The following is a 26,292-nucleotide window of genomic DNA, read 5'->3' as shown; positions in this document are numbered from 1 at the left end:
GTGACTGCATAGAAGCAATGGAAAAAACAGATGCCTATAAATATCTAGGATACAGACAAAAAATAGGAATAGATAATACAAATATTAAAGAAGAACTAAAAGAAAAATATAGACAAAGACTAACAAAAATACTGAAAACAGAATTGACAGCAAGAAACAAGACAAAAGCTATAAATACTTATGCTATACCAATATTGACCTACTCATTTGGAGTAGTGAAATGGAGTAACACAGACCTAGAAGCACTCAATACACTTATACGATCACACTGCCACAAATATAGAATACATCACATACATTCAGCAACAGAAAGATTTACATTAAGCAGAAAGGAAGGAGGAAGGGGATTTATCGACATAAAAAACCTACATTATGGACAGGTAGACAATTTAAGAAAATTCTTTCTAGAACGCGCAGAAACTAACAAAATACCACAAAGCAATCACTCATATAAATACATCGGCTACACCACTGCAATTTCATAACCACTTCTACAACCCTTTAGATCACATAACATCAACAGATACGAAGAAAGTAAATTGGAGAAAGAAAACACTAAATGGCAAGCACCCGTATCATCTAACACAGCCACACAGCAATCAAGACGCATCAAACACATGGCTAAGAAAAGGCAATATATACAGTGAGACGGAAGGATTCATGATTGCAATACAGGATCAAACAATAAACACCAGATATTACAGCAAGCATATTATTAAAGACCCCAATACCACAACAGATAAATGCAGACTTTGCAAACAACAAATAGAAACAGTAGATCACATAACAAGCGGATGTACAATACTAGCAAATACAGAATGCCCCAGAAGACATGACAATGTAGCAAAAATAATACATCAACAGCTTGCCTTACAACATAAACTTGTAAAACATCATGTTCCCACATACAAGTATGTAGCACAAAATACACTGGAGAATGATGAATACAAATTATACTGGAACAGAACCATTATAACAGATAAAACAACACCACATAACAAACCTGACATCATACTCACCAATAAAAAGAAGAAATTAACACAGCTAATCGAAATATCCATACCCAATACAACAAATATACAAAAGAAAACAGGAGAAAAAATTGAAAAATACATCCAACTGGCTGAGGAAGTAAAGGACATATGGCATCAGGATAAAGTTGACATTATACCAATTATTCTATCAACTACAGGAGTCATACCACACAATATCCACCAGTACATCAATGCAATACAGCTACATCCAAACATATATACAACTACAGAAATCAGTAATTATTGATACATGTTCAGTTACCTGACGGTTCCTAAATGCAATATAACACATACCGTACAGTTAAAAGGAAATGACGCTTGATCAAGGTCCGCGTCACTTTCCATTTTTAACCAGACTTAACGTCTGAGAAAGTAAAGAAATAATAATTATAATAATAATAAATTTCTTCATCAAATTAAGGCCTATGTTTGATACTGTTCCTTGGCCATAAATGCCCTCTTTGCCCTTGTTTGTCTTTTTGTATTGTCCTTGCTTTGTCCATCGTAGGTCATTCTGCTTACAAGATAGCAGAATTCCTTAACTTTGTATACTTCATGATCACCAATTTTGTTTTTAAGCTTCTTGCTATTCTCATTTGTGCTACTTCTCATTACTTTTCCTTTTTTCCGGTTTGCTTGTCATCCTTGTTCTGTACTCATCAGACAGTCCATTCCATTCACCAGATCTTGTAATTCTTGTTCACTTTCACTGGGGACAGCAATACCACCAGTGAATCTATCATTGATATCCTTTCACCCTGTATTTTAATCCCACTCTTGAACCTTTCTGTTATTTCAGTCATTATTTCTTTAGTGTGTAGATCGAACAGTAGGAGTGAAAAACTGCCTCCCTGTCTTTATACACTTTTTAAATTGGACACTTCATTTTTGGTCTCTGTTCTTGTACATGTTGTATGTCACCTTTCTTTCCCTACAGCTTACTCAAATTTTTCTCAGAATTTCAAACATTTTGCACCATTTTACATCATCGTATGTGTTTTAAAGGCCAACAAATCCTATGAGCAGGTCTTGATTTTTCTTCAGTCTTGTGCAAGCACAATGTCAGAACTGCCTCTCTCGTGGATTTTCCCTTCCTAAAGCCAAAGTGATAGCTCTCTAACAATTCCTCAATTTTCTTTTACACTCTTCTGTATGTTACTCTTGTTAGCAGATTGAAATGAAGTGTTACTCAGCTGAAACTATTGCACATATCTATCCTCACTATCTTTGGAACTGGATGGATGATGTCATTCCTTCCCCCCTTTTCTCTGTGCTTCAATCAGTGTAGTTTCTTAAGAGAAAAAAGTAAATGTACTACTTGGTAGTGTTTCCTTATGCTCTTTGTACTCTATGCTTGATATAAAACTATAGCTACACAATATATATTTAAATACAAAATATATTAATAATTAGTGACATTATTAGTGCTAATTATAAAAAATGTAATTATGTTAACTTAAAATGAAAGCTGATTTTAATCTCTGCCTACAGATTAAAACCCAAAAGAAAATTTTTCATGTTTTTATCATTTCTGAAAAATTTTGTTTTTGCATTACAGGGCTAGCCTATTCAAATCGGCACTGATGCCATCCCGCCTTACATTCCTGACAACTGAAGATACTGAGTATGTTGCAATTTTCAAACATGGAGATGATCTGCGCCAGGACCAGTTAATTTTACAAATGATAACACTCATGGACAAATTACTAAGGAGAGAGAACCTTGACCTAAAGCTTACTCCTTACAGAGTCCTAGCAACAAGTACAAAGCATGGTATGTTTCAAAACAAAATTGTTTTCAATTAAAGGTCAGCAGTTGATACATTTTCATTTCGTGTGGTAAACCCATTTCAGAGCAAAGCATTCTTTCCTTACTTGTTACGTGAATGTCAAAAAAAAGGGAATGAAATAGGACTTAAGAGTATAAATTTGCATTGCTGTAAATCTTAGAAGTTATACTCATGGATTTCCTAATTAGAAAGCAGGTTAGGAAAAGTTAAAACTACTGTATAACACTAGAGACAAATATATGTTGCTTTTCAGTGTCCATTGAGAACTAGTAAAAGTTATGCTGCTGGTTTGTGCCATCAGACCTGTGAAAGGAACCTTCAGATTGCTGATATTCACAAAAGTAAATGCAGTGGTACCATCACCAGAATGATAAGCAAAGTATGTTAAAATTTTATGGTTATGTCATAAATTTCAGATAGATTTCCTGGTGGCAACCTTTTTAGTTTCTCTAACTGACAACTGTTTGTTACCTTTTTCTCATGATTCAACAGTTTGTATTGCTCTCAAGTGTCCAGTGGGTGCAATTCATGAAACAATATTTCAACGACATACCTTGGTGCCATCTCCTGGTGACATATAGAGAATGAGCATGTTTGCTACATTGCACTTCCTACATGCTATCATCACAGTCCACCCCTTTCCTCAATATATGGCCGCACGGTGTGTCGGATGAAGTGGTGAGGAACGCAATCACTGCATGCAAACTTCAGTCCCTCAGTGCTACTACCACTCCCATAGAGTGCAGAAGCTGCTCTGTCACAACATGAGACCTCAGTTGTCTGAGCTCTGATCCCAGGCTTTACTGGGAGTGATGCCACTATCAGGCTGCCGGCCATTTGTATTTTAAGTCTCCAGTGGAACAAAATCACAAAATGACTGATCTGTCTTATTACTTCTGTTTATTCATATTTCATTGAGCCCCCATAGCTATGCAATTTTCCAGAACCACAGATTTTATTGGTGGCTTTGTGGTAAGGCCTATATTGGGCCAACTGTGTGGACAATAAAAGAAAGGTGCCAGGAATGCAGGAGAGATATCGAATTAAAGTAACCAACAAAATCTGTGATTGCAGAGCATGCATAACTATAGAGGTCTCGAAATATGAACAAACAGAAGTGCTAAGGTAAAGCATGTTATTTTGGGACTATGCTTCAAAGGAGGGTGTCAAAATATGAGTTGCTGGTAGCCTGAAAAATAGGCAGTAGCTTTACTCCCAGTAAAATGTGAAACCCAGAGCTCAGCCACCTGAGGTCTCAACATTAGCTTCAGAGCAGCTTCCATGCCTGATGACAGCAAGAGGAGGACTGAAGGCCTGAAGTTTGCACCCAGCATTCATCAATTGTTGAGAGAGGTAGTGTTTTATGGTCCCATGACCAGAGATACTGAGGATGTTTATTGATGATAAAGGGACAGATACCGTGGAGAGCTAGTGGAGCAGTCTGCCCGACGAGATATGCACCAGGTAGTGAGGGAAAGAGTACAGAGTAATAAGAGTATGAGAGAGGTAAGATGTGGCAAAGAGCTCATTCTACAAGTATCACCTGAAGATGACTTAAGGTTTATGCTGTCAAAATATTTTTTCGTAAAACAGCAATGCAAACAGCCATGATTGATAAGCTACCTTTAATTAGCACAAATGGCTGGCACTCTCAAAGTATTATTCTCCATTGACACCTCTTAGACACAAGAGATTGTGCAAGGTTTTGTATGTTTCTAATGTTCCACAATAAAGCATCTCAAAGTACTTGAGCATCTTGTACATATTTGTTTTTACCTGAAATGTCACAATGTATTAAGGCATTAAACTGGTTGAAGACAAGAGATTTGGCTTGCTTGAATTTATTCTTGTTGAAACTCATATTTTTAATGAGGCCAGCAACACCCCCATCTCAGCTACAAGGTTTTGAGGAAAAATTAAATGGCACTAATTGCTGCTTTGTAGAGATGGTCATAATAAACCTTATAGAGAATAACCCAGTACGTAGCTGTTACATTTCACTTTATGTTTATATTTTGGACAGCAGCTGGTTAGAAACCAGTGTCCCAAAGAAAGGATGATTTGATGGAGATGAAATGGTGTCCATTGCTCTAAAGAGTGAAAATTAACATGTGGAACTTTTAGGAGTATTTGACAAGCAAGATGTAGTATGTGCTAGTACACTTCTTACCTATTACGTTGTTACCATACTTACTCAGTTATAAATTGAGGTTTTTTCCTCAGCTACAGCATTAAAAAATATGGGTTAATTTTGTTGTTACCACACTCACTCAGTTATAAATTGAGGTTTTTTCCTCAGCTACAGCATTAAAAAATATGGGTTAATTTTATATTCACAGTTTAAACTATTGCGGCTGAGGTTAATATTTTTACATTGTTTAGTAGAAAATATAGGGGGCTGTCTCACATTTACAAATGAAGCTATGGCGATCGAGATCATGAGCAGATCTGTTTTGAAGAGTTCAGAAAGGCACAGCTGGGCAAACAATACGTTCGAATAGGCTCGAGATTTCCAGATATCCCTAAACACTCAATACAGTGTCAACATTGCTAAATCAATCACATGACATTTGACTCATGTGGCACTAGTGCAAGGGATATTCAAGAGACTGAGCTACTTACTACAACAGTATATTTTCCAGCTTAAAATTTGACAGTTTTATGAAACACAGGAGGAAATAGCACAAAATTCTATCATCGCACAAACTCTTGTTGTACTTGAACAGATTTGCAATAAAAGTTCTGTTAGATATATGGATAATGTGAACAAACATTTTAATGTGGCTTTTTAAGTAAAAGTAACATTCAAAACCAGAAATATTGTGCATCAAAAACATTACTTGATTTTGAACCCAGATCAATATTTTGATTATGGGAGACCGCAGTGACTTACTAAGTGGGTCGAAAATGAGAAGTTCAGTTCTCATATTAGAATGCGGGATAAAAACATCCCAGCTTTTAATCGGCTTTAGAACATGATGAAATGAGAAGGAAAATTAATCCAGAATAGTGTCTAATGAATAAAATAAATCATATTAAACTGTAACTCTTGTTGTTACAAGAATAAAATTACAGTAGCAGGATGCGTCATGGAGACAGTGCCAACAGACATCTGTAGATAGATAGGATGAACAGAGTTTGAGAATGGGACTGAATCATGATTGCGATCATTTTAAGATTTAGTTGCTGTTGTTACATATGACTTGCAAAGTAGAAGATTCTGCAGTATGTGCATTGAAGTTGCTCAAGCACAGCACTCTGGAGGAGATGGAGGGAAAACATTGATAGCAGCTTGGCTGAGAATTAGATGAATGTCAGGAGGGGAGTAGTGAGTGGGCAACAAATAGTCATATTGCCAACCATGGAAATCTCTACCACGAACTTTGGCTTTTTAGGAACATCTGCCACTTTTCAGCTGAAGTTTGTCTGAACCCATTTGTAGTCAGGATTGAATTGAATTAAATTTAAAATTGGACAAATATTCAACAATAGTATTCACTGCAGGAAACAATAAGTCTAGTTAGGGGCCAGAGGCATACGTATGTGTTTCATGCTGCAGTGTTGTTGACACTCACCGGAACATGATGGGAAGAAAGGGGAGTGTCAGCTGCTGGTTCTATGCAGCAAGTGAGAGAGTGGTGGGCAGACTGTGTTTGGAAGCAAGAGACATTTTTACATCCTCACTTCAGTATAAAGTGAAATCAGATACATATTCAGATGAAATCAGCTGTGTTCTCAGATCCCACTGTAACCACAGTCTCAGAAATCACCAAATATTCAGCAGAAACAGCAAAATATTTATGACAACATAGATGCTAATATCCCAGCTGTACTATTTGGAGGATGAGGATGAGGATGAGGATGAGGATGAGGATGAGGATGAGGATGAGGATGAGGAAAACCATATGTTTTTGTTTATTGTATTTCATCTTGTATTATCAAATTGTAGGCAATCAATAAATGGCATACATTTAGAATGGGTATAATGTTAGTGTTTTAGGCAGATATTTTGTCAGTAAAATAGCGTATAATTTTGATGAGTCAGAACATGTTAAAAGTTAATTTTTCTCAAGAAGCCTTTTGAAAAGTAGTTAACCTTAATCAGGACTGACTGATATTTGGGCTAACATAGTATAAAGAATGTCATCAGAAGTCTCAAATTTTGCTGCCTGGTACACTCATGTTCTACAGTTGCTGGTTATTGAACACTTTGAAAGGTGAATGGCTTAAAAATGTGAGTTACCAGAATGAATTCTTTAGATGACCCATGGGCATGTTGGCATGGCATAGTGCCACTATTTTTCATAGTAGTTCCACAGGTTTTTGTAGATGCAACCTCCAGAGGAGAAAATTTTTAGGTGAGATTATACAGTTGTGATTATTAGGAAGAAGACAGCAGGTCTAATCAAGGCGGTTATTGGGAGAGGTAGTGTTTTATGGTGCCATGACCAGATATACTCGGGACGTTTACTGATTAATAAGGGACAGGTACTGTGGAGACCTAGTGGATAAAGTTTGTGTAATTGTTGTATGATGCTAAACAGCATGCGAAGGTAGTATTAAAAGTTTGACCTAGCAAATAAATGCCCTTTTCATTATTTTTTTAATTTTCCAATGTAATCTGCTTATAAATTTATAAACTTCTCCCAGTGATGCTCCCGTCTGTATAAGAAATCCAATAGTCTTTCTCTACAAAATAATTGTTTATGTTGTTAATGGCCCCTCTATTTGGCAAAAATTTCTGTCTTCAAAATTTAACTTTCAGGTGAGTGAACAAAAGTCACTTCGGCATATATATCCGGCAAGGAGAGTGATCAAGCAACTGAAACCACAGTTTGTGGATTTTTGCCATGGCAGCCATAGATGTGTGAGGTGGTGCAGAGTGAGCAATAGTGGCGCACATCATGCCGTCAGCTTTCTCACCCCTAATTTTAAATCAGTATGTGACAAACATGTGCTTTAGATATTCTCGTAGCCTCTGCAGTGTCTTTCACCTCAATTCAATGGTTCTCTAGTGCCATTTGGTGAATTTGAGCAATGCTATCATTTGTGGTTACAGGTTCAAGCTGCCCCAGACATTAGTAACCCAGGCTGGTATAGCCATGTTTAAGTTCAGCTGCCCAAAATTTCACAGTGGTAAATGATATTTCTGAGTCCAACTCATGTTTAATTTGATTAGGTGTATTGCCTTTCAAAATCAAAACTTTAATGATGGCTCTGTACCCAATTTTTCCCATTTTCACAAACACTTGCATTGAATCACTAAAATGACTGTCAAACAGCAGCTCATCCAAAGTGGCTGAAATTTTGGCGTCTGCTTTACCAAGTATGCATAAACAAATTCCCCATCATTAGTTGACAAGTGCTGTTATCTTCAAGTTAAGGTTGTAAACTTTTCAAACTACCTTTGTACATTTGTTTAAAGGTATTGGACCACAAGGGCACAATACCAGTCACAATGAGGTGTCCTGGGTGGTTTGGTTTATGGGCTTGTGGATGGGGAAAGCTTATAAAAAGTGAGGGACCAGGGAGTCATGAGAGTAAAGAGGGAGGCACCCATGGGAGAGGTTTTAATAAAGATGTAGGGATGCGAGCGTATTGAATACCATGTTGGATATCTAGGAGGGGATTATAATACTGCAGACCAGCTTGTAGGTGTGTGTGTCAAATAGCTTGTGTAGGCACTTACTTACCCCCTGGCTTGGGCCTTAGTGACCTTATGCCTGCTCCACATTCCTCCTCCCATTATTTCTGGTTCCGAGCCTCCTACCACCACTCACCCGCTCCTAGTCTCATGTCCTCGGTGTCCTTGTCAAACCCTTCATTCATCCTTGCTACATGTCCAGCCCAGACCAACCTCCTCCTCCTCCTTTTTCTTTTTATAATGTCAGGCTGTGCGTAAAGCTCTTTTAAGTCTTGGTGTTTTTCGAATTCTCCATTCTCCTGTTTGTGAATCTATAACAGGACCATTTATTTTTCGGAGGAGTTTTCTTCCAAAAACAAGTAGTTTCTCTTCATCTGTTCTCCTAAAGGTGAGGCTTTCACAACCGTACAAAACCACTGGCATAATCATTCTTTGGTACAGTCTGATCTTAAAACTTCTTGAGAAAAAAGACCTTTTTTCACAAAGCTCCTGGCATCCAGCGCAATTTGGTCTATCAATTACTCATATGATTTTGAATGCATCCCTGTTGGTTTTTAAACGATTTTTGAACAAATTCTAAGTTTATTTCTGAATGAATCGTAAGTTGATTTTTGAGCGTGTGCATAGTGTACATGACGTCTCTGCCAGGGGAATTCCTGCCGCATCTAGAAATGAATTTTCATGCAGGCAAAAGGGGATGGGTCTATACGAGCTGAGCGGAATAAAGTTGAACGGGTGAATGCCAATCGCTTTTTATATGGTTGACTGGGTTTGTAAATTATCAGCATTGTTATAATTACTAGTGAATGCCATAGATTCAGACTACCAGAATGGAAATAAATGACTAACAGGAATAACAGGCAACAAAGATTACATATTGTCTTCTCCGTGTATCCAAGAAAGTGAAGTTTTGACAGAAAATTTTTGGCCAGACCACTACACTACTAAGGGCCAGTTATACGGTCCCCGGCTAGCAGCCGCTAAAGTTCTATTCTGGGAGTAGCGTGGAAAATGCGTTGTACGAACATGTAATAACGCCTAACCGGAGAATAAATGCGGGATAACTAAAGCGGTGATTGTGGCAGGGTTAGTGAAGTTAACCAGAGAATACGTTTTGACACTGGCGGGAATAGTTACAGAATTAGTGATGACAAGATTGTTTTTTAAAATGAGGAAGGAGAAGAAACGGACTTACACAAATTACGGAAGAATATGACGATTCAAAATTTATATAAAAATTTTGTACACCTACTTTTCAGTCTCATGCTTCAGAAGCTAGAGAATATGAATGAAATGTGGAACTATTTCCTAACATAAAACTTTTTACTTTTAGTAGGCCTAATATGCATTTGATATTGGTATTTCGTGAATTATAGCCCGTCGTGTTATAAAAATGACCATTTGTGTCAAAACAGTGTCATTTATTTGGTGTGTGTAACAATTGCTGCAATATTAGGCAGCCCTCTTTCGTTTTATCAAGCAGAAAGTGACAAAATACACGTAACCAGATCAAGGAACCACACCAGTCTTGGGTACAATTTGCATTAACAGCTTTTCTAGTATTAGACAACGACATTTCATTTTTTTATGTAGCAAAACATTGACGAACTTCAATGAGGTCATAGTGTCCCAGAAAAGAAAGTACGCCACATAAAGTGGTGGCAAGATTCCATAGGAAAAAAATCTAGGACTTAAGGATTGAAGAAATGTGTACTGCCTTGCTTGTCTCTTGTCTTTACTCATTTTATGTATCCTATATTTTATTTTATGTCACAAAACAGCAAGTTACTAGCTAATAGGCAGTAAAGACTGCAAATTTTCTGAAGAGTTCTTGTTCTGCCGGTTACAAATAATCCCATCCAGTATTAATTGCGAGATTCTTTTTAAGAGGGGCAGGATGTCAAACCGGCCGACTGCGAGCAGGAGAGGCACAACAGGACATTTTAATTTCCACTGGCCTGAATGGCACGCATTACAAAATATTACATGTTTGAATTCCACACAGCGAAATACAAATACTTGTGATGGAATAATGCTGTGTGAAGAGGTGTGGTACTGCACTTTGGCACACTTAAGACCAAATAACATGTCTTACGTTCCCTCGAACATATATGTTTTATGTATCAGACCCTTCAGAAAGATGTGCGCTACAAAATGAAGGCATTTTTGAAAAGTCGGTTTTTTAAATTTTTGGCGTCCTACCTCAAACGCTCGAGGGAGGGGTTGCGCCACTATCTAATATTGCCCTAGTTCGGAAATATCGTAGACCCGGATGTGATACACAGAGCAGTCTGAGTTGTAGTGGGGAGGTGGTAGTATCCACGTGACCCATGTTTACGTTAAGTGATTTTGCTGTTCCCTCTTCGTTTATTGCTCTCACATCAAATGAGAACAAAACAGATTTCTGTGGCCAGGAACTATCAAGTGAATTAAAAAGACATTCACGTAATTACGGAAGGCTGAAATATGTTGTTAGTTTCGGATTTTATTTTGTTGCCACCTTTCTGACAGTCAAGTGTTAATCGCCTTGTAGAACACTGAAGTTATTGTTGTCGGTTTGTTAAAGAAATTTTACTTTTATTAATCTTTTCTGCTGAGACAGTCAATTTATTTGAAACAAAGTGATTAATTCCACACTATTGGCTAGTTTCAACTGTTCGTTGCATTTAAAGTTCACATTTTCATCTTCTAGAACCAAACATGAAATAATACAGTACTGGTACTCCAAGAAAATGCACATCTGAATCTGGACATGCGACTGTGCACTTTAAGCCGAATTATGCATTTTAGTATGGTTCACAAAATTCCCATGCTCTTGGAGTATCCTCTAATGTCTTGTTTTTTTGTTTTTTTTTTTTTTTTTTATGACATAATGTAAGATCTTTTAATGTTTTGCATGTACGAACATATGGGCTTCCTGCGTCGTCATAGCTGCGCAAGCGCGGCAATGCCTGTTATCTGGCACTCACTGGTAACTGCTGAAATGAATCTATTTCCAACAGGTCACAGGAAAATATTCCGAATGATCGTTTGAAGAGCGTTACTTTCGAAGAAAATTTCCTTCTACACAAGATGAACTCTGCGCGCAAATGTCTGAATTTCTTAAATCACAGAGCGTTTGAATCTCATTCAAAAATCAAATCTTGGAGGACAACCATTTAGAATATTTTCGAGCCCAGAACAACAGACATTTATGTCGTTGTTAAAAATTTTACTGGCACATTTCTGTGATGTATCTTAAAGTGTACCACATGCAAAAAGATAAACATTATGTGTGAAAGCTTAGCTTCTCTTGCATCTTATTAATCTTAGAGACCAATATTATACGTGTAAGCTTTTCTTTTCTTTTCTTTTCTTGTAGCAACACTATGTATAGTAATTTAAACCATTACCTTTTCCTATTTGTATGTTCATGTTACTTAACAGTGATGTTGCTATTGGCTGACTATGTCACGTATCCCATGCTCTGAATATCCTCTGTCATTGGCTGGCATGATCGCTTGACATGAGCTAGGACTGACTTACAAAAGCGCATCGCAGTCTTGATTTCAATCCTTCAGAAACTAACATGCGGTGTTCGGTGGAATTCGAATTTATACTTTTGTGTAATACGAAAACATATCCTCTGTCATTGGCTGGCATGATCGCTTGACATGAGCTAGCACTGACTTACAAAAGCGCATCGCAGTCTTGATTTCAATCCTTCAGAAACTAACATGCGGTGTTCGGTGGAATTCGAATTTATACTTTTGTGTAATACGAAAACATGCAGTGTACATGTTGCTGCCTATCATACATCTTTCCAAAACGTGTTTTTTTCGTCTGAGTTTCGTTTTCTAAAGTACCGGGAAATTCTATGCCAGTGTATAAAACCACAACTCTTGAAAGGATTGATAAGTTCTACAGTTCCGAGGAAAAGTATACTGTTACTTACCACGGAAAAAGTATTTTCATCTGGGAGAAAGTGTATTTTTAACGGGGAAATCCGGCAAAATCCGGGATTTTTTTCCTCGTCCATGTATACACCTGTAGGTGGTCCACTGTTGATCTGTTGCATCTAAACCCACATTGGTAGTCTCCTACAGCTTCATCAGGTGCTAGCATCCTATTTAGAAGGCACAGAGATAGTACTTTATAGCTGACATCTAGCAGAGATGTTCCCCCATAATTGTCCCATACCAGGGGGTCATTCTTTTTCAGTAATGGACAGATGATGGCCATTTTCCATTCTTCTGAGAGACTTTCTTGCTGCCAGACCTTTCATATGAGGCTTGTCATGGTTCTTACATGGTCAGGTCTTCCATTTTTTATGAGCTCTGCAACAATTTGGTCTTCCCCATCCGCTTTGTTGTTTTGTGAGATTAGTCACATCTGTGTCCAGTTTGTGGGGACTCAAAAGGAAGTAGTTCTGTGGGGTCTTTGCAATTGAGGAGCTGGTGTAGGCAGTGTGCTACATAACCACGTGTGTCATATGAACAGTTATGCCATTGTCTGGAGGTACGATGATCAGGCCAGCATGTTTTAAGATGATAGAGGCAGGGTTTTTTTCTGGCTGTGAGGTTGACCTCATGGTGACTAAATCTGGGGAAGGGAGATGATGTGATGCTGAGAGTTAGGAATTCCTGATGATTAGAAGGATACTGTAAAGGGGCGATGGGGAAGGATCATGATTGGGAGCAGGTAAAAACTTAGTGATGTAGGATTTGATGTTTGCATTGGACAGCTGGACAGGAGTATTTATACTGTGGGGTAATGTGCAGGAAACTAGACCTAAACAAAACCAGCATAATTGAATTTGGGTGTAGGGTCATTGGACAGGACTTAGGGGAGGAAGTAGTTCCAGGATGTAGCAAACGAAGGTCAGTGAACTCAGGTTGCACATCTGCAATACATTAATAGAAAACTTCATGTGGTGGCTGTGGTAGTTGAGCAATGTGTCTCAGTTAAGTGGTTGTCCATTTCAATTGTGTTTGCTGCTCCATATCTCTTCTATTTGGCAGATAACAATCTATCGTGAGGTAGAGATTTCCTCGCAGGTCTTTCATTAATTGATCTACCCCTTCCCCCTATCCATTTGTTAAATCACTTCAGAGAGCTGCTGGGACAAGTCCATTAGTAAGGTGCAGTGGCATGGGCAGAGTTGCTGAAGCTGGACCCTTGCAAACACCTGCGAGCTCAGCACTGAAGCCATGCCAGGGGCTCTGTAAGTCTGACATAGGTATGAGGACATTTAGAAACATTTTGATGGTGGCTTGCAGACCATGTACATCATCCCAACTACAAGAAGACGTGCCCAGATGTATATAAAAACTGCCTGTCCAGCCAGGCTGGGCATGTCACTTGCCGCCAACATTGTTCCTGCTGTATGCCATCGATGCAAGGCCTTAACATTACTGAGGCAGCCACTCCCAAAATCCTCATGACACTGTTTCTTTCAAGTATTGGCCTGTGATCAACACTTGGCCATGCCCTTGGAACATGGTTGTCATGGATTGATGCCTCGCCATGCCTTTGGACGAGAGTATGCACCTGTGTCTACTGTTGCTTGTTGGAGTAATAAAGTTTATATAAATGTTGTCTGTCTTGCTGCAGTCATCCTCATCTCCAAGAGACTCCCGTAGTCCTTGCCAACCCAACAAACCCACAGTGCCCACGTGGGAGAACCATAGTCATCCCGACAAATAAGAGCAGCGGGTCTTCCATCCCTCCATAGTAGTCATTGTACCCCTGACCTGCTGCAGATGTTCTGGCTGATTCTGTGCCCATTTTCTTTCATTATTAAGCTAATGCTGTAGTTTAATTCAGTGGAATATTAAGCCATAACATACTATTCCACTGACATTAAACTACAGCATTAGCTTAATTATGAAAGAAAATGGGCACAGAATTATCCGTAACAGCTGTAGCAAGTCAGGAGTACAAGCACTGTTACGGAGGGGTGCAAGACCTGCTGTTTTTATTTGTCAGGATGGCATTCCATATTAGTGATTAAGTTTTATGTAAAACACATTTTTCTCATTTTCCTGTGCAACAAGATGGTTGAAGTGTGCAAAAAAAATTCTTTAGTCTTGGGTGATCTCCATAGTTACTCATTTAATCTCTGTTGTCAAAATATGTAGAACACCAAACACATTGGATTTATAAATGATGTGTTCGCTGTATGTAGTGCATTATCTTTTTGTTTCAGGTTTTGTACAGTTCATTGAATCAATACCTGTAGCAGAGGTTCTTGCTACAGAAGGTAGTATTCTGAACTTTTTTCGGAAACACAATCAGTCAGAAACTGGCCCCTATGGTATAGCATCTGAAGTCATGGACACCTACGTGCGAAGCTGTGGTTAGTATATCTATACTACTACATAAAGCCAAGTTGTTGTTTAACATTGTTACTGAAAATCTTGAAAAGTGCATCACCAATTTAATTCAGATTTATATGCAATACTCTAATGAACTTTTGGATGGACATGGAATGAATATTTTCAGTATAGATTAGAAGGATAAATAAATAAATAAATGTATATCTAATACATAAAGGGGAAACATTTTTGCCAAAAATTAAAAACTTCTAAACCGATTTACTGCAAATGTTTACATGAAATTCTAATGAACATTTGGAGAGGCTATATACACTCCTGGAAATGGAAAAAGAACACATTGACACCGGTGTGTCAGACCCACCATACTTGCTCCGGACACTGCGAGAGGGCTGTACAAGCAATGATCACACGCACGGCACAGCGGACACACCAGGAACCGCGGTGTTGGCCGTCGAATGGCGCTAGCTGCGCAGCATTTGTGCACCGCCACCGTCAGTGTCAGCCAGTTTGCCGTGGCATACGGAGCTCCATCGCAGTCTTTAACACTGGTAGCATGCCGCGACAGCGTGGACGTGAACCGTATGTGCAGTTGACGGACTTTGAGCGAGGGCGTATAGTGGGCATGCGGGAGGCCGGGTGGACGTACCGCCGAATTGCTCAACACGTGGGGAGTGAGGTCTCCACAGTACATCGATGTTGTCGCCAGTGGTCGGCGGAAGGTGCACGTGCCCGTCGACCTGGGACCGGACCGCAGCGACGCATGGATGCACGCCAAGACCGTAGGATCCTACGCAGTGCCGTAGGGGACCGCACCGCCACTTCCCAGCAAATTAGGGACACTGTTGCTCCTGGGGTATCGGCGAGGACCATTCGCAACCGTCTCCATGAAGCTGGGCTACGGTCCCGCACACCGTTAGGCCGTCTTCCGCTCACGCCCCAACATCGTGCAGCCCGCCTCCAGTGATGTCGCGACAGGCGTGAATGGAGGGACGAATGGAGACGTGTCGTCTTCATCGATGAGAGTCGCTTCTGCCTTGGTGCCAATGATGGTCGTCTGCGTGTTTGGCGCCGTGCAGGTGAGCGCCACAATCAGGACTGCATACGATCGAGGCACACAGGGGCAACGCCCGGCATCATGGTGTGGGGAGCGATCTCCTACACTGGCCGTACACCACTGGTGATCGTTGAGGGGACACTGAATAGTGCACGGTACATCCAAACCGTCATCGAACCCATCGTTCTACTATTCCTAGACCGGCAAGGGAACTTGCTGTTCCAACAGGACAATGCACGTCCGCATGTATCCCGTGCCACCCAACGTGCTCTAGAAGGTGTAAGTCAACTACCCTGGCCAGCAAGATCTCCGGATCTGTCCCCCATTGAGCATGTTTGGGACTGGATGAAGCGTCGTCTCGCGCGGTCTGCACGTCCAGCACGAACGCTGGTCCAACTGAGGCGCCAGGTGGAAATGGCATGGCAAGCCGTTCCACAGGACTACATCCAGCATCTCTACGATCGTCTCCATGGGAGAATAGCAGCCTGCATTGCTGCGAAAGGTGGATATACACTGTACTAGTGCCGACATTGTGCATGCTCTGTTGCCTGTGTCTATGTGCCTGTGGTTCTGTCAGTGTGATCATGTGATGTATCTGACCCCAGGAATGTGTCAATAAAGTTTCCCCTTCCTGGGACAATGAATTCACGGTGTTCTTATTTCAGTTTCCAGGAGTGTATTTTTAACTAGTTAGTGCCCACTATGTCACTCACGTAGACTGTGTGATCTGCACGGATTTTTAAAATTTTTGTTTCTTTTCTCAAATTTTTGTTTTATTTACAAATTGCAAAACCTTAACTTTTCATGTCAATTAAGGCCCTAGAAGCAGAGTCTTCTCTGAATGTACTTCTGACCAAAATGCAGTTATGTTGCTGGACTTGAAGGTTTTTGTTAATCATGCCTTTTGTGTTCTAGCAGTGATATTGCCATAGAAACTTTAGTTTCACCCCATTGATGGTTGCATTTCCGGAAACAGTGAAACAAATGTTTTAATTTGTAACAGATAAGCAAAAACAAATTATTTTACATGACCCCCTAATGAACATACATGAATTTTTGTAACTGCAATGTATAGATTTTCAGTTAAAATCAACTCCAAGGAAGAAAATGCTGTGCAGCGCTGCGAAAATGTGTGCTTTCAATTACTATTTTGCAGTCAGTTTAAACTATGGTAGGATGACATTAGACAAATTGTTTCTCCCACATTATTCTTTCTCCATATATATATATATATATATAATTTTTTTTCAAACAAGTATGTACAAAACAGGTGCTGTTTCATTTTTTCCTCAAAATCAGTTTTATAGCGAACAGGAAAGTTGAATTTACAGCTTATGGGCTTATGATTTGAACGCTACTTCGGAATGTGAATTGCTGAAACTTGATAGTCCTATACATTTGTAGATTAAAACTACATGAAATACTGTCCCTGAAGCTGCTATTCTCACTGACCACCAGCTGGAGAGCTCTCTCTCTCTCTCTCTCTCTCTCTCTCTCTCTCTCTCTCACCCCATATACCAATTTACCCATTAATTTTTAAGCAACTTCAATTCCCAATCAATGAGAAGTTTTATTTTTTGTATCATTCTTCTGAGCCTTCTTCAGTAGAAGATTGAGGGGGGGGGGGGGGGGGGGGAGGCACATGGACAGAGAGAGGGCAGAGGAAGTGACGGTAGAAAGAAGGGGCAAAGTAGTTGTACGTGTGTATCCAGTTCCCATACACACTAGGCAGTTGAGAAGCATTGCTGAAATCGCTTGTAGTTGTATAATATTAAAATAATTTAGTAATAAAATTGTTAAAACCACAACCTTCAATCCACTAATTTGGGTAAACTTACAAATATCTCTCTCTTTCTGTGTGTGTCTGTGTGTGTCTGTGTGTGTCTGTGTGTGTCTGTGTGTGTCTGTGTGTGTCTGTGTGTGTCTGTGTGTGTCTGTGTGTGTCTGTGTGTGTCTGTGTGTGTCTGTCTCTGTGTCTGTGTGTGTCTGTCTCTGTGTCTGTGTGTGTCTGTCTCTGTGTCTGTGTGTGTCTGTCTCTGTGTCTGTGTGTGTCTGTCTCTGTGTCTGTGTGTGTCTGTCTCTGTGTCTGTGTGTGTCTGTCTCTGTGTCTGTGTGTGTCTGTCTCTGTGTCTGTGTGTGTCTGTCTCTGTGTCTGTGTGTGTCTGTCTCTGTGTCTGTGTGTGTCTGTCTCTGTGTCTGTGTGTGTCTGTCTCTGTGTCTGTCTCTGTGTCTCTGTGTGTCTGTCTCTGTGTCTCTGTGTGTCTGTCTCTGTGTCTGTGTGTGTCTGTCTCTGTGTCTGTGTGTGTCTGTCTCTGTGTCTGTGTGTGTCTGTCTCTGTGTCTGTGTGTGTCTGTCTCTGTGTCTGTGTGTGTCTGTCTCTGTGTCTGTGTGTGTCTGTCTCTGTGTCTGTGTGTGTCTGTCTCTGTGTCTGTCTGTGTGTGTCTGTCTCTGTGTCTGTCTGTGTGTGTGTGTGTGTGTGTGTGTGTGTGTCTGTGTGTGTGTGTGTGTGTCTGTGTGTCTGTGTGTCTGTCTGTGTGTGTGTCTGTCTGTCTGTCTGTCTGTCTGTGTGTGTGTCTGTCTGTCTGTCTGTCTGTCTGTGTGTGTGTCTGTCTGTCTGTCTGTGTGTGTGTGTGTGTGTGTGTGTGTGTGTGTGTAAATGATAGATACCAAGGTATTGGTTAAGCTTGCTTTCGTACAGAAGAATTGTTGGATACTAGTGAATTCTGGAAAAGACTGGGCTGTTAAATGGTAGAAATGAAATTCTTGTCTTTATAATGAGCATATCTTGCTAAAAAAGAAAAGAAGATTTTAAAAAGTTGAATGGTCTAAATGCTGTTATAAAACTAATACATATTTTGTGACAGTGAAAGTGGAAAAATTGACACCCGTCCAGTACTGGAAATTCAGACTGCCAACTGTACATCATGAAATACAGTGACTATTTTTGTCTTATTATTCCTGATGAATCTCATACACTCCAGCTTCGTTTTTACTGAATGAAGGACCTCTTGTTTTCTTTTGTCAGCTTGGGGAACTGGTTTTCTGTTAAAATTCAGTTATTATTTCAGTATCGGAAAACATGGTTGTCGTTTTGGCTTAATTTGGTGAGATGAGAGTACTCGAGAAAATGGTTACCTCGCAGTGCAGTATGTACAACTGTCGCTTCAGATTGTTCAGAATAACCATTCTCACAGCAGTAATAAAAATCAAACCATTGTACAGTGTCTGACATTCAGTTATCATTTGCAACTCCTTCTGCTCAACTCGTTGTGCAATCAGGATGGAAATGAATCCTCATGTCAACGATGTCCCGCAAATGCAGTGAATTCAAGCCATTGGCGACACACTGTCGATGACTAAAGCTGATATGTTGAAAACAAAAATGTCTATGGCTATGCGAGAGTGCGTTTGGGTGTCTGTGTGGTTGTGTGTGTGAATATGTGTATTACTGCTAGAAAAAAGCTAGCGCTTCAAAGCTAGTTTAATGCTGTTTTCTGTTACACGTTTCTGTGATCTATGCAGCAATCTGCTATAACAATCTTCAAATCATCTTTGAAAGACAACAACTCGTGCATTTCCCTGAGGAAACACTTTATGGAGTCTTTTCCATTTAAATCTGAAAAATATAAAGATATAATGAAGTTCGCCCAGAAGTTTGTGCCACTGTCAGGCTTAAAATTTTACTATAGTTGATTTATGGCAGAACTGTTTGTTACTTACTTTCATGTTCCGTGGATCATTTTGCACGATAAATCGTCATTATGTAGAATGAGTCATTTTACAAATTTTATTTTAAGTTCTGATAGTTGTTGTTTCTGTAGTTGCTTATTTGTTGATTTGACATCATATTCATAAAACAAAGTTATTTGTTGCAAGGGAGAAAAGTCAGTTTTTTCCCAGTTCAGTAAATATTATACTAAATCTTTGTTTGTACTTGTAATAACCTATTACACTTTGCTGAAGACCTAAATAAAGGTTGTGAAAAGATGATACCAGTTAATTTTTCTTCCACTTTGTGGAATTATGTAAACATGACGTACCTGGTTATTGCATCCATGCCTTGAATTATGAAAATTGTGTTCAGTGCTCACACATTTCTCAGACTACTTGAGCAGGTAATAGAGCACTTTTTTTTACTCATAGTGACTAGGTGCCTCAAACTCCATGTAATCTTCAAAACTCCACGGTGAACGATGATCTTAACAAGCATCTGTTGATTTTCCAATTAATATACACATGGATGAGCATAATGATATTTTACTGCTTATTGTGCTTTCTCAGGGGATGTTATTGCATGCTTCACATATCTGTAAACAATAATTTACTAAATTTGCATCCATTATTAATACAGGGTATTTAAATCATTTTCTTTACACAAGTTGTCAGTACATTATATTGTTCAGTAGTGTAATTTTTTAAACAAATGTCAATGAAAAATTTTTAATTTCAGCTGGATATTGTGTTATCACATACTTGCTTGGTGTCGGTGATCGCCATCTTGATAATCTCTTACTAACAACCAGTGGAAAACTGTTCCATATTGACTTCGGGTATATTCTGGGTCGTGATCCAAAGCCACTACCTCCACCAATGAAGCTGAGCAAAGAAATGGTTGAAGCTATGGGTGGTATCAATTCAGAACATTATCAGGAATTCAGGAAACAGTGCTATACAGCTTTCCTCCATCTGAGAAGGTAAATATAACAACAAAAACAATCAGTTTTTGGCAAAAAATTTAAACTGCAAAGTGTTGATTAATTAATTATTTTGAGAAGGTAAATATATTACACAGAAAAGAATTATTGTGATCTAAAGCATTAATAATGCTAAGACAGGCATTTTTGTTTTAAATGTATGTTATACCGGTTCCTACATCTTAAATTGTTAATATCCAAACAATATTAACTGCCATTTACCCTCTGTAGATAATTGATATTTGAAAATGATATGCAAATTGTTTATTTTTTGTGTTAATATCAATCTTTTGTGCAATATTTGTTGACTACTTAACTCTCACTACTGGCAAGAAACAGTTGCACACTCAGTAACATAAGAAGATTGAAAACGATAGTGAAATTAAAAACAAATTGAATCTTTGCAGTTTACACACAGCCTTATTTGTTACATTTTTCACAATTAAATTGTGTAGTTCTGTTCTTGTGTAATTAACTTATTTCCTTCTTTTAAGTGGACATGCTGCAGTGTTGTTTTGTGTAACAGCAGTACACACAGCAAATCTCCACAGACGCCAAAACGTTTTGCACAGCTAATAGTACACATTATATCTTCAAATGTCCTGATGACAAAAAAATATTCTTACAATTTAATAATCTGTTTCTCTTTTATTTCAGGCATGCAAACTTAATGCTGAATCTGTTTTCTCTTATGGTGGATGCAAGTGTACCAGACATTGCTCTAGAACCTGATAAAGCAGTGAAGAAGGTTCAAGACAAACTACGTCTTGATCTTGGAGATGAAGAGGCAGTACACTACATGCAGAATTTGCTGGACTTGTCGGTTACTGCAGTAATGGCTGCTCTAGTTGAACAATTCCATAAGTTTGCTCAATACTGGAGGAAATGACTGAACTTTTTTTATTTACTGATACAGGTAATAACAGTAAGTTAGGAGATTGTGTCAAATACTTGTGCTTGCCAGGTGTGATGTCACAGTGGGAGGTTATGTATGGTTATGTTCAGAGTAAGTGGAAGACCCATCAGTATGAAAGGATGTTTGTTGTGAAGAATTTTTTATGACTTTTGATTGACAGGTTTTAATTTATTGTGAGGACCTTAAATGGATGTAGATATTTTGTGCCACTGACAGTTGCAATTCAGTCTTTCAAACATGGAGATTTTATTTTGATGAAGATAAATATGTAAATATTGTACAGTAATGGAAGAAAATTGACTTTTGAATGAGTGTGTGTTTTTGTGGACTTTTGTAACTAAGAACTGTGGGTAGAAACATTATTTAATAAAAAAAGAGAAATTATGTCACAAAGTTTTTCATTGCTTTTGCCTATGTTTTACCAAGTCAGACAAATTCAACACCCACCACAGTAGTAGAAGTTTTAAAGAAACTGACTTGAGTTTTTAGTCTCTCCTTGGTAACACCGATCTGGATCACCTTGAAGCTGAAAGTGTACAGTAGTAAAAATGTATGTGATACAAACATTCAGGTTTTGTTAACACACCTGTAATCCTCATAAAGTTTATATATTAAATATGATGATAAATCATTAGCACAAGTATTCAGTAAGCTCCCACATTGCCCAAGTCACAGTTCATTGATGAAGTATTAAATTGTGGCACAATATGAACAGTCCATATTTATTCGAAATTGACCCAGTTTTCACTTATCATAGTTCCTGTTAAAGACAATGACAGTTAATTCATTTAAATCAGTCCATAACACAGTCCAACAATAGCTCAACCCAATGATTATGATGATAGTCCGGAGTGTTTGTTGACCACATTGCCATTCAATTAAAATGGCCATTAATGTAGGCTACAGAGATAACTTGAAAGTTACAAAACTTATTCTCCAGTTTCGTGGTTGTCAGTGCCTGTATTTCTCTTATAGTGTGTAGAGACTAGCCTGCGTGAGTCTACACAGAGAGCACATCCAAAGTATGTTACTTTTGCTCTTTGAAACTGCAGACTATTTCATGATTGAGAATGTGTTATAAATATTCACATAGGGATAAACTGTTACTTTGGAAACCGTGTTATGCCTTAAAATTTTGATGGGTTGGATTTTACTGTTTTTGATAAACTACAATAGCTAATGTGGTTTTGGCATATAGAAAATGTTGCTAGTCAGAAGTCTGGAAATTACATGGAACTATTATCTGTACACAGTGTGAATTTCCTTGTTTATATGAATCTAAATCTACAGGTAACCTCTGTAAACTACTGTGAAATGCAGGACAGAGAATACATCCCATTGTTTCAGATATTATGGTTCTTCCCATTCGACTCGTGTATCAAGTGCATGAAGAATGATTGTTTAAATGCCTCAGTGCATGCTGTAATTAATCTAATCTTGTCCCCACTCCTTATGGGAGTGTTGTGGTATGTTTGGGATTGTAGTATTCCTAGTGTCATTATTTAAAGCCGATTCTTGAAACTTGGTCAGTAGACTTTCTCGGTATTGTTTAAAACAAACCTGTGACCACCTGTCCTGCCATATTGCAGATTACAGAGAAATACATGAAATTATTAATTAGTGAATCAATCAATCAATTCTGTATATCATTTTGTACAGAAAAATTATGGTAACAAAGTTATGTTGTCAAAGACTGGAATCAGCCAATGGTTATTACAAAATCTGCTATGAAAATTGGGACTGCTTCTGAACTTCTATTAATTATTGTGGAAGATAATTAGTCTTTGGCTATTTAAAATACATTACTGGCAAGTGGGAATGTGCAGCTTTCAAATGGTATAGGTCACTTTGTGGAATTATGCTGATTACCATGTTTTACATGTAGTGAACTATTGTGCTAACTTTAATTAACTGTAATTTTTAATTAAGTGCCTTGATGAAAACTAATTATACAAATGCAATCGGAACACTTCAGTGACAATCTAAATAATAAATTTAACTGAAGTTACATTTAAATAGGATACTGAGATTTTCGTATAGGTATTACATGCTAGTAGGTAAATGTATTGAAAATAACATAGAATTTAGCACAAAAATTTGATTATTTATAAGAGTACAAAAAACGTAGCAGATGGGAAGAATCCACCTACTATGTCACAAAGTGTATATGTGTACTAGATGTGCAGATGAAGAGATTGAAAGAACATATGATGAGGAAAAATAACTTTTTCAGGTAGTTAAGATACAAAAAACTGTAATGGGGAGACTGGAATTTGATGGTAGGAAATGAGAGTAGGGAACTTGGGAGGACAAAATGGAATGAGGGAAAGGAATGAAAAGGGCAGGCTTACAGAATCTTGCACAGAGAACAATTTTTTTATCATTGTTACACTGTAACACTTTTGCTGATGTAGGCTTGTATGCATGTCCTGTTATGCCTTTCCCCATGTGTTGTTGACATGAGTTTGCGTGCTGCTTGGATTTTCGACAGTGCTATGGATGTATAAAAGCATCCTGAGCTGTCTACCTCTCACTGGTGCAGATGAGTTACATCCATATCTTGGTAAATAAGAGTTCAGGGTATTTCTCATATAATGTGCCATGTGCATGCTGTCATTTACAAAAAACCTCGATATTTTGAATTGTTTGAGATACGGCAATTGTTATGACACACGATTCACAATGTGAAAGGATGTAAACGGGTGCATCATGCATGACCATCCATCGAATATAAAACCCAATAACTCGAGAATAAAATGAGATATCCTTCTTCCCTCAATTTTAAATAAAATTTCAATATCTTATCTACATTACATTCACTACAATGTATGATCTAAAATCAAATATAAACAAAGTTCATGCAGTGTGTTTTAACCACTGCAAAATCTTTAAAATTTCATGCTGTGTTTTAATTAATTTGATGCAACACAGGTAATGTGGCATATAAAGAGAAGAAATTCAGTTCTTTATTGATTGAAGGTATCAGAATGTAAGATGTCTAAAAGCCCAATTTTTTCACATAATTGTTTTTGAAAATCAGATAAGAATTTCATGTGGGCTAGAGCACTGTCTCAGCACAGGTACTAGCATTTGGCAAGCAGCGTAGCTGTAACAAAAGCCACATTGGCATGGAATGCAAAGAGCATATCTGTAGTAGTGAAAGGGTTAAGAATCACAAAAGGTTTTATACATGGAAGAGACCTTGAGAAACAGGGAGGTTTCACATAAATTACATAATGCTAAGACACAGATTTAGAAATCAATTTTTAAACTACAAACCATTTCCAGAAGCAAATGTGGACTCTGATTATAAATTATAGGTTATGGACTGCAGAAAGGTAAGACTAAAAGGAAATGGGACCTCAGTAAGTTGAATGAACCAGAGGCTGAAAGTTTTAGAGGAATCATTAGGCAATGTTTGACTGAAGTGGGGGAAAGGAATACAGAAGATGAATCAGTTGCTTTGAGAGGTGATACAGTGAAGGCAGCAGAGCATTAAAATAGGTAGAAAGACAGAGCCTTATAGAAACCTTGGCTAATGCAGGAGATATTAAATTCAACTGATGAAAGAAGAAAAATAAAAATGTATCAAATGAGACGGGGGAAAGGGAATACGGATGTCAAAAAATGACTGACAAGAAGTGCAAAAGTGCTAGAGGAGATACTTTAAAACTGTAGAAGCATACATAAGTGAGAAAGATAGATGCTGCCTATAGGATAACTACAAAGGGCTTTGAAGAAAATGGAAGCTTACGTATGAGTTCTAAGAGCTGAAATGGCTAGCCACTATCCTGAAAAGGCTGAAAGGTGGCAGGTGCGGGCTTTCCAATAAAAGTAAAAAGGAATGGTGTGGGTGTGGTCCTCAACTACATACCCTCTGTTTTTGGCTGATTTCATTGTCTAGGGGCTGGCATATATAGTTACCGCATTACAAGCCAAATACTGCTAAGTCAACAATATACAATATGAATATACACAAGAGTCGGATGGTCAAAGGTTCGTATCACTCAGCAATTGCGAATGTAATGTAGAAATTTATAAATGAAAGATTGCAATTAAACAAAATCTGCAGCACTTAAATATTTTCAACATTTCGCAGTCCTGTCAGCAACCGTATAAATATTAATTTTAATGTCCAGTATGGACAAACGGTAGTTACTTTTATTCTGAAGAAGGTTGGGTTATCTCGACTGAAACGTAGGTAAATCTAGGTAAACTTTGCAACTGAGGCTGTTGGTTTTTAAAATTAAAATTGCAGGTACTATCTTAACTTTTAAATGATGAGTACGATAGAAGAAGTGCTTTTGAGAACATGGTATATTTCTGCAAAACACTTGGTGGTGTTGATCGTCCAGCAATTAAATAAGATATAAGTTGAATAACAGGGAAACAATCGAATCCTACTGCACATAATTAGTTATGAACAACAACATAGCTCACGAGATATTCACTTCTAAATGCACACTACGTCTTCACTGTAGAAGCTATGGAAATCTTACTAGTCGGCACTCCGAAGTATTTCTATCTCTCGCGACCACGCGCCAAACTGCTCCACTCCAAGTCTTTCCTGCGAATGTGCGTCCATCACACTGTCACGTCCAGCACTCCCCGTGTCCTGTGCCGTCCTGCCCAGAACTCTTCTCCCGCTTCCATGCAGTCTCCTCATTCATAAGCACTGTGATTGGCTAGAGTGCTCGTGCCATGTCTTCAAATCAACACACCCACACAAACATAATGAAACACATTCGAAATACTGGATTTACATTTAAATAACTTGAAATTAAATAAATATTCCTATGGCTGGATGAGAATCATGCTCTAACACACATTATTAGATACATAAA

At 38.4% G+C, this 26,292-nt stretch overlaps 1 protein-coding gene across 2 annotated transcripts in view; it reads left to right on the top strand.

Annotated features, from left to right (window-relative positions):
- The window catches only part of LOC124804755 (phosphatidylinositol 3-kinase catalytic subunit type 3), a 93,740-nt gene extending 71,917 nt beyond the window's left edge, over window positions 1-21,823 (top strand). The window contains exons 14-17 of one of the 2 annotated variants that reach the window (XM_047265063.1): window positions 2,593-2,807; window positions 14,655-14,804; window positions 20,289-20,532; window positions 21,190-21,823. In XM_047265063.1, coding sequence (XP_047121019.1) covers window positions 2,593-2,807; window positions 14,655-14,804; window positions 20,289-20,532; window positions 21,190-21,421 — 841 coding nt within the window. In that variant the 3' untranslated portion in view covers window positions 21,422-21,823. The remainder of the gene's footprint in view (window positions 1-2,592; window positions 2,808-14,654; window positions 14,805-20,288; window positions 20,533-21,189) is intronic. The other variant, XM_047265062.1, reaches the window with a different exon arrangement.
- The last annotated feature ends 4,469 nt before the right edge of the window (window positions 21,824-26,292 follow it).

Source organism: Schistocerca piceifrons, chromosome 7 (genome assembly GCF_021461385.2).
Source record: "Schistocerca piceifrons isolate TAMUIC-IGC-003096 chromosome 7, iqSchPice1.1, whole genome shotgun sequence".
Classification (NCBI taxonomy): domain Eukaryota; kingdom Metazoa; phylum Arthropoda; class Insecta; order Orthoptera; family Acrididae; genus Schistocerca; species Schistocerca piceifrons.
This window is presented reverse-complemented; position numbering and strand designations above follow the sequence as displayed.